Here is a 20,996-nt window from a genome sequence, read left to right on the forward strand (position 1 = left end):
ATCCACCCTCCGGAAAGTATTCCCGTCTATATTTTAATCGAAGATAATTGGGCTCTGGATGCGCTGGAATGTGATTACCTCACATTTTGCTGTGCTTACAATCAAGTAGTTCAACTTGCACCAGTTCACGAAGACGTCTAGTGATTCTTGCAGCCGTTGACAATCGTCGATGGAACGCACGGGAAGAAACAATTTAAGGTCATCAGCGTAGATAAGTGCGCATCCGGCTACAAGCAGTGTAGCCACGTCGTTGAAAAATAGAAACATATTTATGGCTAGATAACGCAAGAGCTTCACAATTGCAAAGCAGATGCGCTGAACTTTCAAGTTTAGGGTTATAAAAGCGATAGGTGTTAGATGATATCTTGCCGATATTCTTTAAATGATAAAGTGCGTGGTTCACTACGAGTTGAGTTAAGTAATTTTTGGCCACTGCGAGCTTCGGGTAGATAAACTGTTTAGCTTGTCTACAAGCCTGTGTTTGATTCCAACGAGAGACTATTTCTAGCTTTTCCTATGCCAGTAATTTGTCTTTTACGGCGGATGTGGAGGTGCCCAGAAATGATTCAGAGCCGATAAATTGTTGAGCCAATTCTTGTCTTGCCAGGTTGTCAGCAATTTCATTGCCCTCGATTCACATCGAGCGATCTGTTTCAATCACTTCATATGAAAAGTCCGTGTCCGTATTGGACCTTGCTTTCATGCAGCCAGAGACTGAAGTTACTAAGGGAAGATATCCGATTTAGATACTTTTGATTATAGTTTTAGTTTTTTGCAATCTTAGTGCTCCGAGCTCGGCTTCCCCTAGGGCTTCCCTCTTTACATGAAGATGCAATATGCAAAGGCAGCAAGCGCAGCATTGCCTCCAAGGCTACAGTTGTATGCATAGCTTTGGTAACTGAAAGGCGTTGAACTTTGTTTAGTTTGACAAACGACTTGACGACTTGACCTAAATGCTTCAAACTTGCCCCTAATAATCAGTGATAGCTTGTGAAGGAGTGCGCGTCAGCCACCAGTGATCAAAGCAAGAGGGAGAGAGCTCCTCGTTGTGGGCATCCTTTGACCACCGAAATCGTGACCGACGTATCTTTCAATGATGCTGTGATTTCTCTGTTACAAATGATACAGAGCAAGTAGACAACCCAAGCAAAGCCTTAAACAACAAACAGTGGCCAGGAACCAGGTAAGTTGCACGACAAGCAGCTGACGTATCGCGATGGATGCGGCTTGCTGCAGGATGAAAGATATGCGAAAGCCGATTTCAACAAAATATCGAGGGTCAAATCCAAGGCTCCTGCTCGTGGCAAGGTTATTTATTAGCAGGTTCGAGTTTGTTTTCGCAGATTAGTTCGCGAAAAAACTCATGATTTGTCCATTACAAGAAAACCCGGGTTTTTGTGACGGATAAGACCATGAATTTGGAAGTATACAAAAGGAAGGGTTTCAACAAATCTCGGGTAATTTTTCAAATAGACCTAAATGACAATGAGAGATTCTCTTCATGTTTCCTCTCTTCCGTATTTTACGGCGATACTAATGCATTTTAACACGTCAGCTCTGCATGAATCGGTTGCCGGAGTCACTAGTTGGCTAACTGTTTTGAAAATTTTCTTTTCTATGCATTTATGTAGCCGTGAAAAGCGGAAGAGAGGAGACGCGAAGAGAATCTCTCATTTTCACATAGGTCTATTTGAAAAATCACCCGACAAATGTATTTTACTCTTCTATAAGTGCTATGAAGGCCTAGCTATGTTTTGGACAGGTCTAGCCAGCTGCTATCACAGCAATGTCGTGTCACAAAGCGTAATAAATCGTAATAATAGTAAGTAATGCAATTCTAATAATGTTGAAAAGCCACCACTTGTGATTGAACATACAATATGATATAGGATAGTAGCTCTTAAGTACTTTATGTAATCAAATATTTACACTAAAAAAAGTGTTTTGGATTCGAACTGTTTGTTTTTTTCAGCTGTGCTGACAGTATCGTTTCATCTTTCCCCATGAAGCAAATACGTTTTTTTGAGGTAAAAAAGTTTTGCGACTTGTCAATTATGTTCCTTGTCTATTTCAACGGAAAACGTATAGCGATTTAAACGAATAAGATTTTTGAAAATATTTATCTGAGTTGAGAGGCACAACTTTCACTGTCACCCTCAAACATGCAATGACGTATATATATACATACTTGTATTAAAGTGGTTTGTATCGTGGGTGAGTTTTCGAACTGTGGAATGGCACAATCCAACAACCCGCCTTAAAAGCATTTCCACAGAGCTCTACTGGTAGGAAAATAGTTGCTCCGCCACTTCTAAAGGTACGATACAGATGCAAACTATCAGCACCTTGGCACTTCGCTTTGCCCTCTTTCAACCACCAACTTTTCAACTCGACATGGAACAATAAAGACAAAGTTTTTAATTAATGTATGACAGGGTATAACACGAAGTGAGGAAGTTATTATTTGAGCATTTTATTTTTTTTTTCATACTGCACTCGAATTGGAATTCACCAGAATAGGTTTATAATATTCATCTGGGAATAGTTGGTTTTTGTCTTTTAGTGTGAAAATTTAATCAATAAAAACCTGTATACGGGACTATTCATGTACAAGATAAATTAGTCTTAGTTTACATTGTACTTTAAAGCACTGATCTAAAAAATTGAAACACTTTTAAGGAACCATATAGAAATTGTAGTTTAGGTTTCAAATTTTTTGATTATTTTATAATCAACAATATAATACAACCATTCCAAAATACGACTGTCCATAATTTTCAATAGAAATATCAAATCAATAATTAGTTTTAATTATCTTACAAACTCCTAAAATGAGGTCTAACGTAGAATATTGTTGATTTCTCAAAAAGTACCCAGCAGTTGAAACGAATCCATCATCGAAATAAATAAACAAATATATATTGATAAAGATGCACCTGTTTCTTTAGAAGTGATTAAAAATAGTTTTATAATAATTCTTGTTGTCCTGTGGGAAATGAAAACCTCAAACTCAACTCTTTTGGATCAGGAATGGTTCGATCACTTTGACTCAATTTTGATTCATTTGGCAGAACAACTTAGCTGAACAAGTCTCAGCAGTGTAGCAGCGTAAATCAAAAGATACAGCAAAACTTTTCTCACTGGTCTGGTGAGAGTTTCGTCCACTGTCAGCTCGTACGGCGCCGTAATGCTCCTTGAACGTAATGTTTTGCGAAGAGCTAAATAGCCCCGATTTTCGGCTTGAATGCACCGCTAGATCTCCTTATCAGTGTTGTTGTCCCCGGTCACCAGCGATCTCATAAACACGAATGCATCTCACCCTGTGATGTCGAAAAAGCACGCAAGATACTCGTAAGTCGTCACCTTGTCTCAGCCCTCGTCGCCTCTCGAAGAAACTCGAGAGTATCACCGAGATGCGGATGAAACTCATCACTTAATCTAATATAGCTCTGCTCAGTCGCGTTAGCTTGTCAAGAAACCCGTGCAATGCATGAGTTATCTGCAGTGCTGGTCTCGATCGACTGTATCGTATGCTGCTTTGAAGTCAACAAAAATGTGATACTGGTGCACGTTGTACTCCCGTCAAGTTCTATCGAAACTAACAATTTGTCCGTCCCCAAACAAGTATATGACCGATTTTTATGTCAAACTTTGTAAAAACACAACTGTTTTTTAATATTTACTTAAAATGTAAGCTGCTGCCTCTGCTGAAATCCTTCGAGATCTGTTCGAGAAATTCTTTGTGAGTTGTCACAAGATAACTCAATTTCACAGCTATGTCCTATTTGCATCCTTATCTACGCGTTCGATTTTCTGTGGCACTGGCGATGCAGTTCTAAATTGAAGATTCATGTGTGAAGCCATCAAGCCCGAAGGATGTATCGTTGGCGGTGGTTTATGAAAATCTGCAGTTTGTATCAATGATCAAATAATGTTTGATCTTGTCCCATTTTGAAGAATAATCTCTTCGGTAAACCAGGATTAAATAGGCTTAGCAGACATTAGAATTATTGAACCTAAAAAAGAGCGTAATGTATGTAAATTCATATAATACTCTTATTTCGTCTTATTCGCTTCATTCTAACAGTATAGAAAACTAAATACATAACTAACAGTTTAAGTTACAGTTTTTATGCAGTGTTTTTATCATGTTGATTGCAACTGAGGGAAAAATTAATGACACGTACAAAGGTTGCTTTCATCTTATAGTTTAGTTTCTCCGCAGCTGAATTTGGAACTTACCTCTGAGTTAACATCCCCATGCACCGTGCACATTAGATCGATATCGAAACCTTCGCTGGCATGCACCCAGGTTTTCTCCACCGTGATGTCAGGGGGAGCTGCAATGTACAGCATAAAGAACAAGTACAAGAAAAATATCAAATGTCACTAGTTTACGCTTAAAAAGATTGTTTGATCTAACCATTATTATGAATACAGGTAATAAAGAATGACTAATTCTTTGAGCTAACTTAATACTATTGCTGTCTATTTGAAATTTTGAATATAGCAAATAATATTTAAATACTAAATATACGGCACAGCAAAATGCTTATATAAAATTTAGTATAAATATATACATCTTTGAAAGATAGTCTCTAAATCTACATTTTTATGCAGCGCCAATATTTACGGAACGCAGAAGCTTGACGTCTTTAGTCCTTCGACAAACAACCGTATTCTTCCATCAGTCTTAGACTAGTAGAGTATCCTCATCGTCCCGAATTCGAATTCAATTTGTCTCGCCTGCAGAGCGACCGTGAGCTTATGTAAATTAGATTAAATAAAAATAGCAAAATCGCGTCTGCCGCTGTCGTTTTCGCATTCTTTGGAGTGAAAAACGAGCATAGGAAAAACGAGTGCAACTAACGACAGTGATAACGAAGGCAAGCCCACCGAGCACCGAGTAAAACTATGCCGAGAGAAGCCAATACTGAAAGACATTTTCAAATAAACTTTCGGGAATGGAGCTCGATTAGTTGCGTCTTACTGCTTACCATTTCTGTTACCCTTTTGCATCGAGAAATATGAAAACCTGTCGCCTATAGAATGTTTTGCATGCCTCGGAAATTTCAGATAGTGAAATATTAATAAAAACCTGGAGCTGAAGCATAACTGGCTAAGTAAGTTTTTTAACCCACTAAGAAAACTAGCTGTTGGCTTTTTTTTATTAAATTTAAAGACAAGTTTCTTAAAAACATTTTAATATAATTTATGTATCCTACTATTTGTGGTTAGCAATGTAAAACTTTTCCTATGTTCACAAATGCAAGATAGGGTACGGGAGGGTATTTTCAGCAGGTTTCTAAATTCAGCCTATTTGCCTTTTCTTTCGCCAATAAAAGTACTGCGCCGACATATAATTTTAATATGTTTTAATTAGGCCATTGCAAATCAATTTAAAAGTTTGTGTACCTCCCCCCCTTGAAAATTGGCTTGAAAAATCGGGGGGCAAAAAAATTATTTGTAGGATATGAGTTAAATTTTTTTTATAAAATCAATTGTCTGTGGGCTCTACAGCCTGAAAAACTTGAAAAATGAGTGTACGAGTTGAGTTCACACTTCTAGCATGAAATAGAAATAGAAATTCAAACAGCGAAATTTCCGAAAATCGGCCAAAAAAAATTTCTTTCGTTTTTGTCTTTTTTTCATAGATTTTTGCATGGAAATTAACAACGTATATATTAAAAGCAAGAATAGATTTGGTTTTCACGTTTAAACTTAAAATAAAAATGCCTAAAATCCATTTTTTTTTTTGCTCGATTAAAAAATTCACTTTGTTTTTTTTTCGCCCCCCCCCCCCCCCCTTCAGTGGTCCAACACCGGAAGGACAAAAACTATTTAAAATATTTGTAATGGCCTTATTTTCTCAAAACTGTAAGTTATCTATTACTTTTTATTCAAAGAACGTCAAAACCACCTATTCTTCCACTAGAACTAGACCATAGGCCGAAAAAAAGATGCCATCGCTTAATGGGCTTAAAATACCCTCTCGTGCCCTACTACAGTTTGATCTGTAGTCGTAACATATTGATACAATCGTTTAATTTAATCTCTACTATGGTGCGACTCTGTATAAAACTAAAAAAGGTTACAATAAACCAAAAAATGAAAAATAAACAACGATGAAGTCAATAAATTTTAAATCTCAGAAAAGTTAAACAAGAAATTAAATTTGTAAAGCATTTCATGAAAATTGTTTTCACTAAACCATTCCGTACAATATTTTTTTTTTGAAAGTTCATTTCTTTGAAACCCCGATATACTATAAATTTAATTTTTGTCAAGCGGCAGCAGTACCTAGACATGAGCCGTTTTTAACTTCTTTGCCACTTCTGTCTAAGCTTAGTTCACTGACAAAACAATTAAGACATCAACTGCTTTTCGTTAACCAACCAACTCTCTAGATAGACATTTTTTATTCCAATGTGGACTTTTAAACATTTGAATCTGGTCTCGCAAGCTGTATAAAATTGCACAATAATATGCATTTATATTGAATTGCGAAAGCTAACTGCGGGAAGAGCAGCTTCCCTACATAGCGAAATTATTTATTCACAAAAACAGTGTATTGATTGGAAAATTGAATAAAACCATTCCTAGATTGTGAGATTCCATAGCCAGCAGCCTCTGGAGAGTGGAGTCTGGAGTGTGTGTGGAGTCTCACAAAGTATGCTGCTCGCATTTTTTCTGATGCACCCGCTGGCTGGGAGCGCCGCCCGATCGTGTTTTCTCACGATTTGCTTCGGCAAATAAACAACACTCCATTTCCGCTTCACTCGAGAGCTACCGAAGCGCACGAGAGTTGGAAAAGAAAAACAATCCCTACACAATGCAGATGGAACTTCGATTTCCACATCGACTATGCTCGTTTGGTAAGTAAAAAGAGTTTCAGTTTGGGCGGAAATATTTACTTTTACTCAAATGTTTGCATTTTTCTTCCGCTAGGTTTAACGCTGTTGCATTTATAATAAAAGAATTTCGCTGTTATGGCAAAAGCTGTGCCTTTAACAGTTTAATTTTAAATAGGTATGCAGTTTGATAATGGAAGTGGACAAATTTATTTTAAAAAAGCGCAATATTACAAAAATTAGGAGACAGATCATTAGTCTACTAATCTGAATCTGAAATGTTCCTGAATGGAATCTTAGGGTTATTATTACTATTGTGCGCCAGTCTCCCAGTTGGTATCGAGGTACGATGCTGAACTACGCCAGTCGTCGTATGTTCGAATCTCGGTTAGGAGAAGCTGTTAGAGTCAGCAGGATTGCAGCACTAGCCCCGCAATTGTCCTGTACTCTAACAGTTGGCTGCGAAGTCTGTCGTATAAAAACAGAAAGTCAAGTTTCGATAACGAAATGTAACTTGTATAGCCTAGGCTTTGCTTTACTTTGCCAGTCTCCGATTTCCTCATACATGGGCGAAAAGTATACCATGACCTCCCGGTAAGGTGTGTAATACATCATTCATATTAAGCGATTTAAATTTTATTCTTTTATTCTATTATTCTTATATTAACACTATTCATTTTCACATACGCGCAAGTTGCGCACCCTGTGAATTTGTTGAACGAAAACAAACGTTTGAAAACGGATCAAATGTACAGAAATTTTCGACGTTCGGATTGTACAAGATAGGAAATTCACCCATTCCGACGAAAATGGTTTATGCTGGAGAGAGGTAAGCTACATATTAAGCTTGCGTACTCTGGTTCTTTTTGGCAAATATTGGCCACGCCATGATGAAATCAATAAGTGAAATAGCCTGGTAATTTTGGAAATGTCGAGCTTTATTTCTATAATGGACTCATCACTGCGACCAGTATCGTTGATCTATTGTGATATCGCCCGGGTGTTTGCTCTATGACCCGCACTGCATCTCTTTGATATAATCGCTATTGAGTGAGCGATATGCTTTTATTGATTTTTATGCGTGCTTGTGTATAATTGGGCTTTACCCTTCCTTCAATAATTTCTCTACTTTACTCAATTCGTTCCACATGACAGCGCTGTCACCAATTACAGCTATCCCTGGCACAGCTAACCAGTGCATTTAACTATAAGTGTCATTTTTACACTGTCAATGTTTTTGAGCGTTTTAGTGGAATACGTAGATTGAATTTCAAGTAAATAAAAATATATTTGCAATACATTATAGAGTTACAGCTTCAAAATCAGAAATGTTTGAAATACAATAATACACTATACTTTCAATGCATTTAATGTTGTCAAAGGCTGCAATACTTCAATTCTCTGCAGTAAGTTTTATAGAATTTGTAAACGAACCACACAAAATATCTCTAACCAACAATAGGTAGATAGCTACCGTTAACCTTCGTCATTATGCTATCTCCGCTGACTGTTCAGATATGCACTTCAGTTCGGTGAACGGAATAAAAAAGCAAAATAGATTGTGGTAGAAGACGACTAGCAGGCACAGTGATTAGAATAATACAAAATGATTCAAATACTTACACAATACCGTAACGTCGATGTCGGCATTCACTGCTTCCCGGACACCATTGTCCGCCGTGCACTGGTAGATGCCAGCGTGATGCCGGTCTACCCGTTCTAAAATCAATGTGGTGCTCTCCGACAGATGCGATGCACCCGTGAATGAATCCTATACGGAAACGATGGCAGAAAAGGATGAGAAATAAAAAAAAAACGCAGCAGTAAGTAAAAGGAATGGTATATTGACTCATCGTTGCCCTGACGGGTGCTCGACGTGAGTGACTATTGGATTGATTGAAAAGCTTGAAAAGACTCTCGCTGGTAGACTGAATCTACACTCGATACGATTAACTACTTTCTCGTGGCAGGAAAAGCTGCTGGTATCTACACTACATGTCTACATCTACATCCACGTACCAGCTAGGCTTTTGGTCTCACACGTTACGTGAAAACGTAGGATAAATTCTGATGAAGATTGATTGTTAAAATAAATGTACCCAGATGTGTAACGGAAACAAATATACCCTAATTGGCCCATGTTGTTTTGAAGGTAGTGTTCTAATGATGATTTCTTGTACACTAGAACAGCAGTCCCCGGATAAGGCAGTGGGTGGTGCTATACGCCCAAGGCGATTACATAGTTGTCCATAAATCAATAAAGTTGATTTTTGGTACATTGTTACGATCGGGTATAACATAGTCAACTATCAAAAAGCAACTTTATTGGTTAATGGACAGCTGAGATATAGCGATGGGCGTACAACACCACCCGTCGCCTTATTCGGGAGACTGCTGTATACTATATTTAGCTGCAAAACATGTTCCTGCACATTGATTAGGAAAAAGCGAAAGACATAAATCGAAATACATACGCCAACAAGTTTCAAGTAAAAATAATAAGGCGTCTCCATATTCTGAACAGATCATGTTTTATCCTGGTAGATATATTTAAATATATTGCCTTTGATTGAAATCGTATTGAACATAGTTGGATGTTTCCGTTTTGAGAAGCTAATATGCAATATCCTGCAGTCTTTACTCACATTTACGATGCAGTGCATTGGCAGTTGAATTGTATTGAATATAATAATTGGAAATTATATATTCACAAGAACACCTGCCGTCGACCACACGCAGTCACATTCATAGTATCACCTATTCATCGCTCTAGCTCATTCAACTTCAACAACATTCAATAATCAAACTGCACTGCTCCATAACCATAACTCATATCCACTGGAAGGTAAAAACCCTCACCAACTATTTACTCAAAGCAAATAAACTTTTCGAAGTCGCTTTGAGTGAAAAACTATACTATCACCGCAGGGGAGAAAAAAGAGAAGTATTCTCATCCGGAACATACTTACGGTCTGAAAGAACATCCTGCTAGTAGTGATAGTTCTTGCCGTACTGTTAGCAAAACAATCACTCGGACTTGCAACTTTATATGATAAACAAATCGACACAAGCACATCATGTTGGCACTGCAATCGTATGTATAGAAACCAATCATTGGTAAAGACAAGGGATAAAGAATTGAGAATAGGTACATGCTTTATGATTTTGGACATAACAAAAATAATCAGTTTTTGGGTATGAAATGGGGAAGGCAAATGAGGAGCGTCCAATATAGCTCTAGCTATCCCAAGCCCCTACCTAGCGCCTCCACGTGGCCATACCCGGTAATGCTCTATTGAGTAGCCAAGCTAGGAGGTGCGATACTGTGTGGTTCCCGGCTGCTTGATCTCATAATCGAGGTTTTGGGCAGAAGGTGGAGCCACACGATCTGGTAAGCATAATATAAGTTATTTTAATTATTTTTGTCGTTTTAGCTTATGAAGCTTTTACTGCTTTATAGTGAAGACTTTGGCCAATACGAGTGTTAATACTGCACATGGATATTGGATACCAGAAGAAAAATTAAATTAATTATTACAAGCATTTATGGAAACTAAAAGGACGCAACTCTATTCCATTCGAAGGACTGCTGGTGAGATTGTTCTATTTTTACCCATATATACCACATTTCATAAATAAACTAGAATCGGGAAGAGGGAGGGACCATCAGAGCACTTGTTTGAAGCGGTGGGCCTAGGGAGAGTGAAACAGTCAACTTTCTAGGGTTAATCTTGGCCCGATTAACAACACATCGTGGATAATGAGCGGGCTCTTCTCCCCACCTGCTGGAGTCATTCTGCATTAAGACGGTTTATTCAACGATTGACTCAGGTGACTTAGCCCTTGGAAGGAGATTCTCTAAATCCCTGGTACGTGTAAGTGATGTTGCTTATCGACCAATTCCCTTTTGGCCCTTCATACAAGAGTTGGGAAGCATGACCAATCGTTGAATATGTTCAACTCTTTTTGACATGATAGGCTCATTGCTATGAACGGATGTTCTGCTAAGGCAGGTGGTAGTACCATATATTCATATTCATATTCAACAAAAATAATCAGTTTTTCAAAATCTTCATCAAAATTAGAATGTTTTCTTGAATCGGTGACACATTTGTAGTAAAAATTGTGATACTTATTTCCAAGTATTTCGATTATCAATATACTCATTATAATATGTGTTAGATTTTTGTTTGTATTCTTACAAACTGTAATAAGGCTTATACAAATTTGGAAAAAAGTTTATGTCCTGGTCTCCAAATATTGTTCAAGGGGGGGGGGGGGGGAAGAAAAAAATAATAACATCAAACCTTCAAAACCGAAACAAAGGAGTAGAAACCAGAATTTATTTTTCCATATTAATGCATATTTAATACAAAAATGTTGTACAGTACTTAAATTTTAGTTCAAACCGAACTAATCATTGAAATGTTTGGAGAGATAAACCGTTACGACTGCCCAGCAATGAAAATGTTATTCCAATTTAATTCCAGTTTCGCACATTGCCATAATCCATACTAAAACTCCATTTTTAAAGCAGGAGAAGATGCACAGTACAAAAGCAATATAACTTAACATGACTTGATTTGATGTTAATGTCGGGGCCACCATTGATCCCAATAATAATCACAACATGACAATAGTCCGAAAAGTTTCGAACAATTCAGTAACATCCTTTCTGCATGCATTTAATGCATGGTAAAATATTGTATTTGTAAGGTAAAATTGTAAGCTTTATGTCCCCAACATCCAAAATTAGAGTAAGTTCTTGGACACTACGGAAAAAACGATCAATTGGAGCCCCGAAAGCACTGAAAGCTGATATTCCGGAGTGTCTAATTTGTTGTATTTCTATTTTAATCTATCTACTACCGATGACAGCATAAAATAACCGTCCTGCAATTCGGAATATGTCCGTCAAAAGCGGTACCAAATGTCACTAATATATTGTTTAGTTTATTGATGCCTCAATCTAATTCGGTTCTTTTAAAGCAAGTTAAAATAAAATGGAATAAGATTTAAAGGAAATGGAGCCAAAAGTCTGATTTCAAGCACATCCAATTTTCGGCTTTGGCACCGCCTGCGACCTGTAGCAGGAATCAAAAAACTCAGTTGGTGAAGGAAAGTTGATCGAAACTAAGCTGATAATTACTTTAACTTTGCACATATTGGGTAATTTAGAGATGTAAACTCGGTGAACTGTAAAAAATCTGCTTATCACTAAAGAATGCAACGTAATATGTATTACACTTTATTTTTTTGCCCCTTCAATTTTCGAGAATTTTGGAAGGGGGGGGGGCGACATAAACTTTTTTTCAAATTTGTATAAGACTAATACACGGATAGAAATTCAATCTCCAAAATGAGCAAAATGACTCATGATTTCAGGCTTTTAGCGTATGTTTTATGAAAATGCACCATGAATAATAATTATGATATCACGATTATCTTGTGGTACAACATAATACAAGTTCATGAATTCATGATTTTGTGCTACCTTATATGGCATGATTTCACAGCAATTCACAATTTATGATTTCATGACTTCATTGTACATAAGATGTGTACATAAGATGAAAAAAAAACCAACGACTTTAATTTTTTCTAAAAGATGATTTTACTATTTTTACTGCTACTTTTGTGTTGCTGTGACTATACAAGGGTTAAACTCGTGAATAAATCGGACAATAGTGATAAAAATTCTCCCAGATCAAAACCAGATTCTAATTTGGCGCGGTTTCGATTTTAGCTCACGCGTTTGCTGCCAAATTCGAAATCTCACTGTAGCAAACAAATTTCGTCATTGGGGTATTGATCACCTTTCAAAGGACGCACCTAAAGGAAAAATCATTCACACGAATTCCACCAATATATTTATTCAAAATATATGCTTATATATTACATAAGCACCATGAAATTCTACAAGCATAACCCGACTGGCTGCTTTCAGTTGTTATATCAAATGTTTTTCGAACACTTTCGCAAAAATGAATCCAACAAAGACATATTAATTACCATCCACTAGCAATCACACCTCGCAAGCATCGAAGAAAATCGATTGAAACTTTTAAACAGCTTACCTTTTTGTGCCAATAAATGGCCGGTACCGGATTTCCCGATGCCTTGCACTCGAGCGTTACGGTGCTTCCCTTCCGGGCAGTGATTTGTCGATTCTGCGGGACTACTCGTATCGTCGGCGGCACTGCAATGATACAACGATAAGTGGTTCCGATTCAAGCAAACTACTCAAACTCGATGAGTCCAGTGTGAGTGCGGAAATTCCCTAAACTGGGACCAAACCCGTTTGCTTTACCTATACCTACCGAGAATTTCCAATGTGTGCACCTGATCCCGACTCTCGTTATCACCGATCTGGCAAATATAATCGCCGGCATCCTGAATTTTCACGTTCGCTATTTGCAGATTGTAGCCCTCTACCAGCTTGAAGCGTGGATCACGTGTCACCATTAAATTAGCTGCCGTGAGCACCGATGTCCCCCGGCGCCATAACAGCACGTAGGATCCTGGACGCGCACATATGTAGAAGAGAGACAACACAATAAATAGAAAGAGGATGAAACCCCAAATATGTGAGTTGGTTAGGCTATTATAAAACTACGTCATACTGGTCTCAGTGGGCAAAAATAAAACGACGCTATATTTGCGAACCAAATGCCGGAGGCCACTGCCACCACTGAAAACAGTCATGTCGTGTGTCTAATAGTTAGGCAACTTTTAGTTAATTAAGAAAAATCAATAAATTAAATAGTGGCCCAAAATATATAAGCTCTTTATAATTGAAAAAAATATTTCATAATAAAAATTTACAATAAACCGAAAATGTGGATGACCAGAAATGTAAATTATTTATTTTCAAATTTCAGAGCTTCAACTCCGCTTGGGCAGCAAGAAGGTTTTTTATGCCTATTTCTTGCGTTCATTCCCAGGATAGCTGGCTGCAGATATTTCATCCATTTTATGTTTGCCCGGGACAACAAAACACATAAAGTTGCTGGATTGTACGAATGCATGGTTTACTCACCTAGGTCTTTCACCTTGCACGGCAGTTCGATCGAGTCCCCTATGATAGCCTTATAAAGGTGGCCTCGGGTCATAAATTTGGGCGCTACGGTCGGTGTATCTATATCAATTGTAGAGATAAACGGGTCGGGCCGCGCGATGCAAAATCCTGTATAGTGAGTGGTTGGATGAAAAAGAGAGGTAGATTAAACGATAATTAGATCACTTTTTTCTAGCTGAATTAGATTCTATCGACAATTTCTTGCTAAAAAAGAAATAAACATAGACAATTGAATTGAAGTATTTTCCATTATTTCTCGGATGTAATGAACTTTTGTTGTAAACGATTAACGATCGATTGAAAAGTTAATAATTAAAGTCATCAGTTGATTGTAAGGGTAAAATATTTTTTTTAAATATACATTTTTAACCGTTTTAGTTACGGGTAACCATGAACCACTTACTGATAAAATAGATAAGTTATTTTTGGGAAGATAGTCATCGATTCGAAAATGCCTTAAAAGTTAAAAGTTCTTCGATTTCGTTCAAAGTGTCGGTTCCTTTTCGGAAAATTTGGACCACATATTTTTCTATCGAGGCACGGTACTCCATATTGAAATAGGCTGGTCGGAAAAATCACCATCTTTGCCTGTCTTTTTAATGTAACTTTTAAACCACTGAACTATTTTAAATGATTTTGATTCCACATACCTAAAAGGTATTATTGAAAACTTTACAGAAAAACTATTAGACTGATACTCAAAGTTTCTTGTGATTACAAATACCTACATAGAAAAAAAAAGGATAGCAAAATAAAATGATGATTTTTGTGACCACCATAATTCTGAAAATGACAGCGCGAAATAAAAAAAGCACAAAAAAAACACACACAAAATTTGAACAAATTTGAAGCATTTTCAACCCTTAATTGATCAATTAAAGACTAAACGAAAACTATGATAATCACTTAGTAATTCCATGATAAAAGGTGCTCCGATTTTGTTCAAACTTTAAACTGCTGAAAATTCTAGACACATTTTTTTCTGGCACTTTTCTTAGTAACTTATTAGTACAGTAATACCTCGATATAAAGCAACATCATTTTTATTTTCGTTGCGCTATATCGAAGTTACGTTATATCGAAGAAAAAACGAAATTTATTTCTATTCCGACAAAATTTATTGCAAATAAAAATTCAAATTTTGTGATGATTGGCTACTTAATAGATATTTTAAGAAACGCGAACAGCGACGAGTGCGTAAAGAGTTTGTTAATTAAAATTTCAAAATCTAAACAAGGGAGTATCATAACTTATAAAATTTCAAAACTAGAAATGATTTTTGTAATTAGTAATTTCTTTATTATTAACATGCTATAGCAAAATAAATTGAACAAACTAAACAAATAATCAAACAAATGAGCTAAATTGATAATTTTAGCAAAGTCTCAGACGCTATTTGCAAATAAGATTGCCACTGAAGAGATTACGTGAAAATCGTTTGTGGAACATAGATATCATTGAACAGAATTTTATAGCGTCAAAAATTTTATCCAAAACCCACAATTTGCTAGTACAATGAAATAAACGCTATCGTTTTTGCCTAATCATTACTTACAATTATTCCACATAAAATCGAATTTAGAGAGTAGTTGTTACGAAACCTGCCTAAATTTAAATTCTATAGAAAGAGCAAGTGCTATTAAAAGTTATTTTTCTTGAGCAAGACAAGTTTTTCTCATTAAAAATTATATTCCGGTTTGTTCGGACATTTAGCAGCATACGTGTCAAAGGACCACCCTTTGGATTTACGCGCCCCAGTTGTGACAGCTCTGCAATCGAGCAAAAACTGACCGTGGCACTGCTGTGGGTGTCATAATCGCAATTCTGATAAAAACATAAACAAAAATATATAAGAAAATCAGAAAACACGAAACGGTTGATACAAAAGAACAAAAACAAAAAGTATATACTAAAGTAAGTGTAAATTTTTATGCTTTAAGATAAATTTAGATTATAGGTCAGAACGATTATTCCACCGTGGACTCGAATTTTTACGAATAAAGAGGAAAAAGAGCACTAAACGAAGCTAGACCTAAAATTAATTTCATACCTAAAACTTATGATACCTTCGTAGAACTTCGTAACCAATTAATGACGTTGCAAGTTTAGAAAAACCAAATCACTTTTTATGTTACCCGTGCTCGGCAAGATGCAATACAAGAAATCAGCAGCCAAAGATAGCTAACAAATATTACCCTTAAAAGGAGCAGATACATTTCTGAGACAAATGTGCGGCTGGATACGTTATGCTTTTTGTTTGGTACCTTTAATCAATTCATAGAAGCAAACACTGGTGTTCTGCAACTACATCATCTCATCCAGCATTTGCAAAAAGCAACTGAACGATTAAGTTTACTTCTTGGAAGCGAATAAGTTTTTTCCTCGATTCGTCTCCAATCGTTCACGTGGCAAACTTGCTTCCGGAATATTCATAAGTCTTCCTGGTCCACTCTTGCTTTTTCCGACAATTTGCGGCACTGGGTATAAAACCAATGGTTTCTTTACATGAATAAGCAATAGTTAATCTCCGATTCTGCTTGGGAAGCACAAGCTCACATGACCAGTAGATGCTCTTTTAGTCGGCTTTTATCCATATGCTTTTGAAGCATATGAAATATATCTACGAAGCTTAATCCCGTTCACATGCCATGCACGCATCGACAACTGTAGATTTACCGAATCGTTCCAAGGTATTCGAAAAGACTGCAAAGGTTTATTATTGATCGTTAATGTAAATTCTGTCGAAATCCTTTCATTAGATATCATATTAGATGTTATCGAGACAAGATAATATTTGCTGTCCTAAAAACCTAACGATGGAGTTACAACTATCGGTTGATTAGGTTAATTATCGGTGACTTGAGTCTGCGTAGCTTAAATTGTTTTAAAAACATAAATCTACCAAATTGAAATTATTATTTACCCGTTAGCTTTGAAATTGAAGTTTCCAAATTTTAAAATTTTAAAATATATTCAGTAAATTTTAAAATATATATGCAATATAAAAGGATTCTGCTACTCTGGAAACCTACCATTATGATAGCTCCGCTAAAATGGATACGTTATGAATTAAAAAAAAAACTTATAAATAGCCTACGTCTAGTGTAATTTATTGTGCAGAAGACGCCAGTCTCATCATATTTAAAATTTCTTCGGAAAAAGATTTACAGGATTTCTAGGATCATCCAGCAAGCGATCCGGTTGTGAACACTAATAAGTATTTCAAGCGGCCTTCCATTTTTTCAACCTAAGAGCACTCCTATACCAATGTCAACAAGAGATATCTTATTAACTAATCTGAGATTAAAACGTCGGTCCAATTTTGATTGTTTTATCAACTAATGCTGTTGCTGTACGGTCATTATTGCACCCCTACATAAACTAAATCTCAGAAGTACTCTAAATGGCGCTATTTTGCTGGGGGCTGTAGTAATTGATTAATTGCGTGCTGAAAATCAATTTGTGTCGAAACTGACTATTCACTGTTATACTTTGCATCAACAAGAAACCAGTTACGCTTTCTGGTATGGTATGTACGTTAGGGCTTCGTTATATTTAGTTTCATTTACATATAATTGTTCTTTCAGACAATACAGTCCATCGACGGCTCGTTACATTCAATTATTTCTGTCTGATAAAACTGCTTCTAATTATTTTTTAATACCTGGTACAGGGCAATTACAGTGAGCTATAATGTTCATTAATATTTTATAACGGATGGTGTTGAACAAAATGTGTTGCAATCATACTATTTTTGGCTTTCTCGAAAAATGATTCAATTATAAATCTTTAACGTGTAGTTAAGGAGCCTTTATGGTAGTAAGAAAACTGGTAGGATGCTGCTCTCAGTTGTTCGAAACTCCTTAATGAAAAATCGCATTCGAAACAGGAAAAATAAAAAAATACATACTCAGAGGCACCAGCTGCGAGTGTGGTGGCAACTGCCAGTGAAGTATCAAAATTTACTGATCACAAAAAAAGTATTCCAGTGACAGGAGGCATCACAGTACAAGTATATTGTATGTCGTTTTCAATGGAAATGTATTTGCCTGCGGCAGGAAGCGGCGCAAATAATCAAATGCGTGGTGTGAAAATCGATTGCTGGAATAATGTTCTATTGATAAATATCTTTTACATGGCAACATTTTCTCTTTAGAAGTCGCAAATTCATGGCAAACTCGCATACAATCAAATTGAATATAATAATATATAACATCATGGTGCGCTTGCGATAGTAGTAATTTATATCTTAATGATTTGGCATGTGCTCCACTCAAACAACATGTTTTCACTTAACGAGAAAGGGAAAAGGAAAAGATGAAAACTTAGTAAGAAAATTTCTGGATGACAATTTTGTTTATTTATGTGAAAATACACTGATCGATATTATAATTAGAATATTTGAAGTCTTGAGGCCCACTCAGTTACATAACTTTCTGCGATGTTGAAATTGTTGTAGGATGGAATACCATGATACAATAACTTCATAAGAACAAAACTCACTACTGGAAAACCGTCATGCTCTGCATTTACCTAGTCAGTTGTCGCTTTCATACATGTTAACAGACTGGTACATTTTACGCCATCACCATCTTTCCAACTTCTTGATAAAATACAAGCATATGTTAAGTGTTCTTACACACAGCGCTGCGTTTTTCGGCATCGCATAGGGCATTCTTGACAAGAATTTTCTACTGTTACCAGTAGACAATTATAATATAGACCAAATAAAATTTAACAATGATTTTCTTTGTGTCATAGGGACAGCGACAGCATTTAGAAAAAAAGGATTGCGAAAGTGTTCAGTGGGCTGACATAGAAAAAACTGTTTTTCTACTAAACATTTCTTTCCATCTAAAAAGTGCTTATCAACGGGATGGGTTCACTTTTCCACTCCGTTGGCATTTAGCGAGGAAAGGCAACTCGAAAAGAAAAAATATCACAAAACACATCTACTTAGGAACGTGCGTGCTATATTAAGGTGTGAAAGCTTTTTTACAAGCCTTCTCATTTAACTACTCTGCACAAAGTAGCGCGTTGACATGCCACTTTGCTTCAAGATAGCGAGCTTTTCGATGTGCTGCTTACTGAAAAATGTTAGAGTTGAGCTAAGAAAATATAGTTACGTAGCTTTGGATATTGACGGTGAATCGCGTAGCTGGCATGTCTGCCGGTAAATGACGCCAGTGCTCTTGTATTTCTTAGAGCAAAAATGGTGTAACTTCTCTTCACTAAAACATTTCGCTTGCAAGTAGAGAAATATAACCTTATCAGCGTAATAATAGATCATTATCCTAAATTACCTTCCACCCAATGACCGACGGCTTCTTCGGACAGCGCCCCACCGGATACAATGAACTGATAAACGAAATAAACCATCATGCAGTCTGGAAAAAGCTTGAAGAAGTAAGTATTTATAAGCGATGCCGATGCGCATGGTGGAGAACGAAATGTGTGGTTTTTCTATGAATGTCTACTGGTGACCTTTCATAGCGCGAGGAATATTGTTCGACGTTGGTAATAAACGTGTTAAAGTTTTAGATTCACTTTTCCAATGTATCACTATTGGACTGGAATAGTGTAGTTTTGGTTTATTAGTTTGGATGCTGTAGGTGCCATTATAATAGTTGTTTATTACACATTATTTATTACATGATGCTTTATTGCATAAAATATTAATTTAAATGAATCTGTGGGTAGTTTGTATTATACAACAGGAAACGCTAAATGGCGATACTTTTTATATGGGGATACGTTGCGCGTGAAAACTATTATTGAGTTAAAAGTCGTCATAGACGACCGCGTTTCAAATATCGTCATAAGAAACTGCGTTAACTCTAAAGTCGTAGAAATTAACCGTGAGAAAACATACTTGAGCATATTAAAAAGCAAAGCAAAGCAAAACCTGAGTGCTACATTCCGTTATCAATAGACTAGACTTTCGGTTTTTAATATTTTTCTGTTTTTATTCGACAGTCTACATAGTCCACTGTTAGAGCACATGACAATTACGGGGCTGGTGCTACGATCGTATTAACTCTGACAGTCGCTTCCAGCTGAGATTTGAACATATGACGAAGGCCTTGCTAGACCAGTGTCGTGCCGCGAGGCCATCTGGGAGGCAAGAGCGATAACGCTGCTTGCGACTTGCGATATTACGCTTTTTATTTTTTAATTTATTTTTCGGAGGGACTATTTGTATATTTAGCAGTACATAGGTACGTAGAATTATCCCATGTTATACATTATGTGTTCACTCTGGTGACTATTTAACGCTGTTTAAATTACATTCATTGCAATAATTAGAATTTGCAATTAAAACAGCCAGTTTAAGAGAACATAAAGACATTCTGCTTTGACTGTTTAAACTGTGCTGTTTCAGCATACTTGAAAGTGTGATTAAGTTTTATTTATACTATATATCTTATGTATTATATGCAGAACAGCTATCGGAGGAGCGAAAGGAGGGAGTAATATGTCCAACATAAAAGAAAGGTGACAAGTTGGAATGTGAGAACTATCGAGTGATTGTCATTCTCAACGCCCCCTATAAATTGCTATCTCAGATCATTTTTCACCGCTAACAAGTGGTAGCCGTGGGAAGACCTCCAAAAGTGTCGCGTCATAGATTTCAAAGACGCCTACGATACTATCGACCGTGAAGAGCTATGGAAAATTATGAACGAAAACCGGCCGGCTTTCTCGGCAAGCTGGCAAGACTGATTAAGGCCACGATGGATGGTGTATAATGCTGTGTGAGGATATGGGACGCGTTATCAAGCCCGTTTGAAGCACGCAGGGGATATCGACAAGGCGATGGTATTTCCTGTCTCCTGTTCAACATCGCGCTAGCAGGTGTTGTGAAACGTGCTGGTTTTAACATGCGGGGCACGATCTTCAATAAATCCAGCCAAATTATCAATTTCGCTGACTACGAAGACATTGTCGGAAGTGCGTTTCAGGCGGTTGCTGAGCAGTCATAGGCAACAGCGTGGTAGTCGACGGAAACAAGTTCGAGATGGTGGACGAATTTGTATACCTGTGGTCGTTGATGACATTGGATAACA

The 20,996-nt window shown here is 36.8% G+C and overlaps 1 protein-coding gene across 1 annotated transcript in view; it reads right to left on the reverse strand.

Moving 5' to 3' along the window:
• Positions 1-20,996, reverse strand: part of LOC128738637 (limbic system-associated membrane protein) — a 63,423-nt gene that overhangs the window by 28,695 nt on the left and 13,732 nt on the right. Inside the window, exons 4-8 of the mRNA XM_053833930.1 lie at positions 13,891-14,037; positions 13,172-13,372; positions 12,929-13,050; positions 8,475-8,622; positions 4,243-4,340 (exon numbers count right to left, since the gene is read on the reverse strand). Of these exons, the coding sequence (XP_053689905.1) occupies positions 4,243-4,340; positions 8,475-8,622; positions 12,929-13,050; positions 13,172-13,372; positions 13,891-14,037 (716 nt within the window). The remainder of the gene's footprint in view (positions 1-4,242; positions 4,341-8,474; positions 8,623-12,928; positions 13,051-13,171; positions 13,373-13,890; positions 14,038-20,996) is intronic.

This window comes from Sabethes cyaneus, chromosome 2 (genome assembly GCF_943734655.1).
Source record: "Sabethes cyaneus chromosome 2, idSabCyanKW18_F2, whole genome shotgun sequence".
Classification (NCBI taxonomy): Eukaryota; Metazoa; Arthropoda; class Insecta; order Diptera; family Culicidae; genus Sabethes; species Sabethes cyaneus.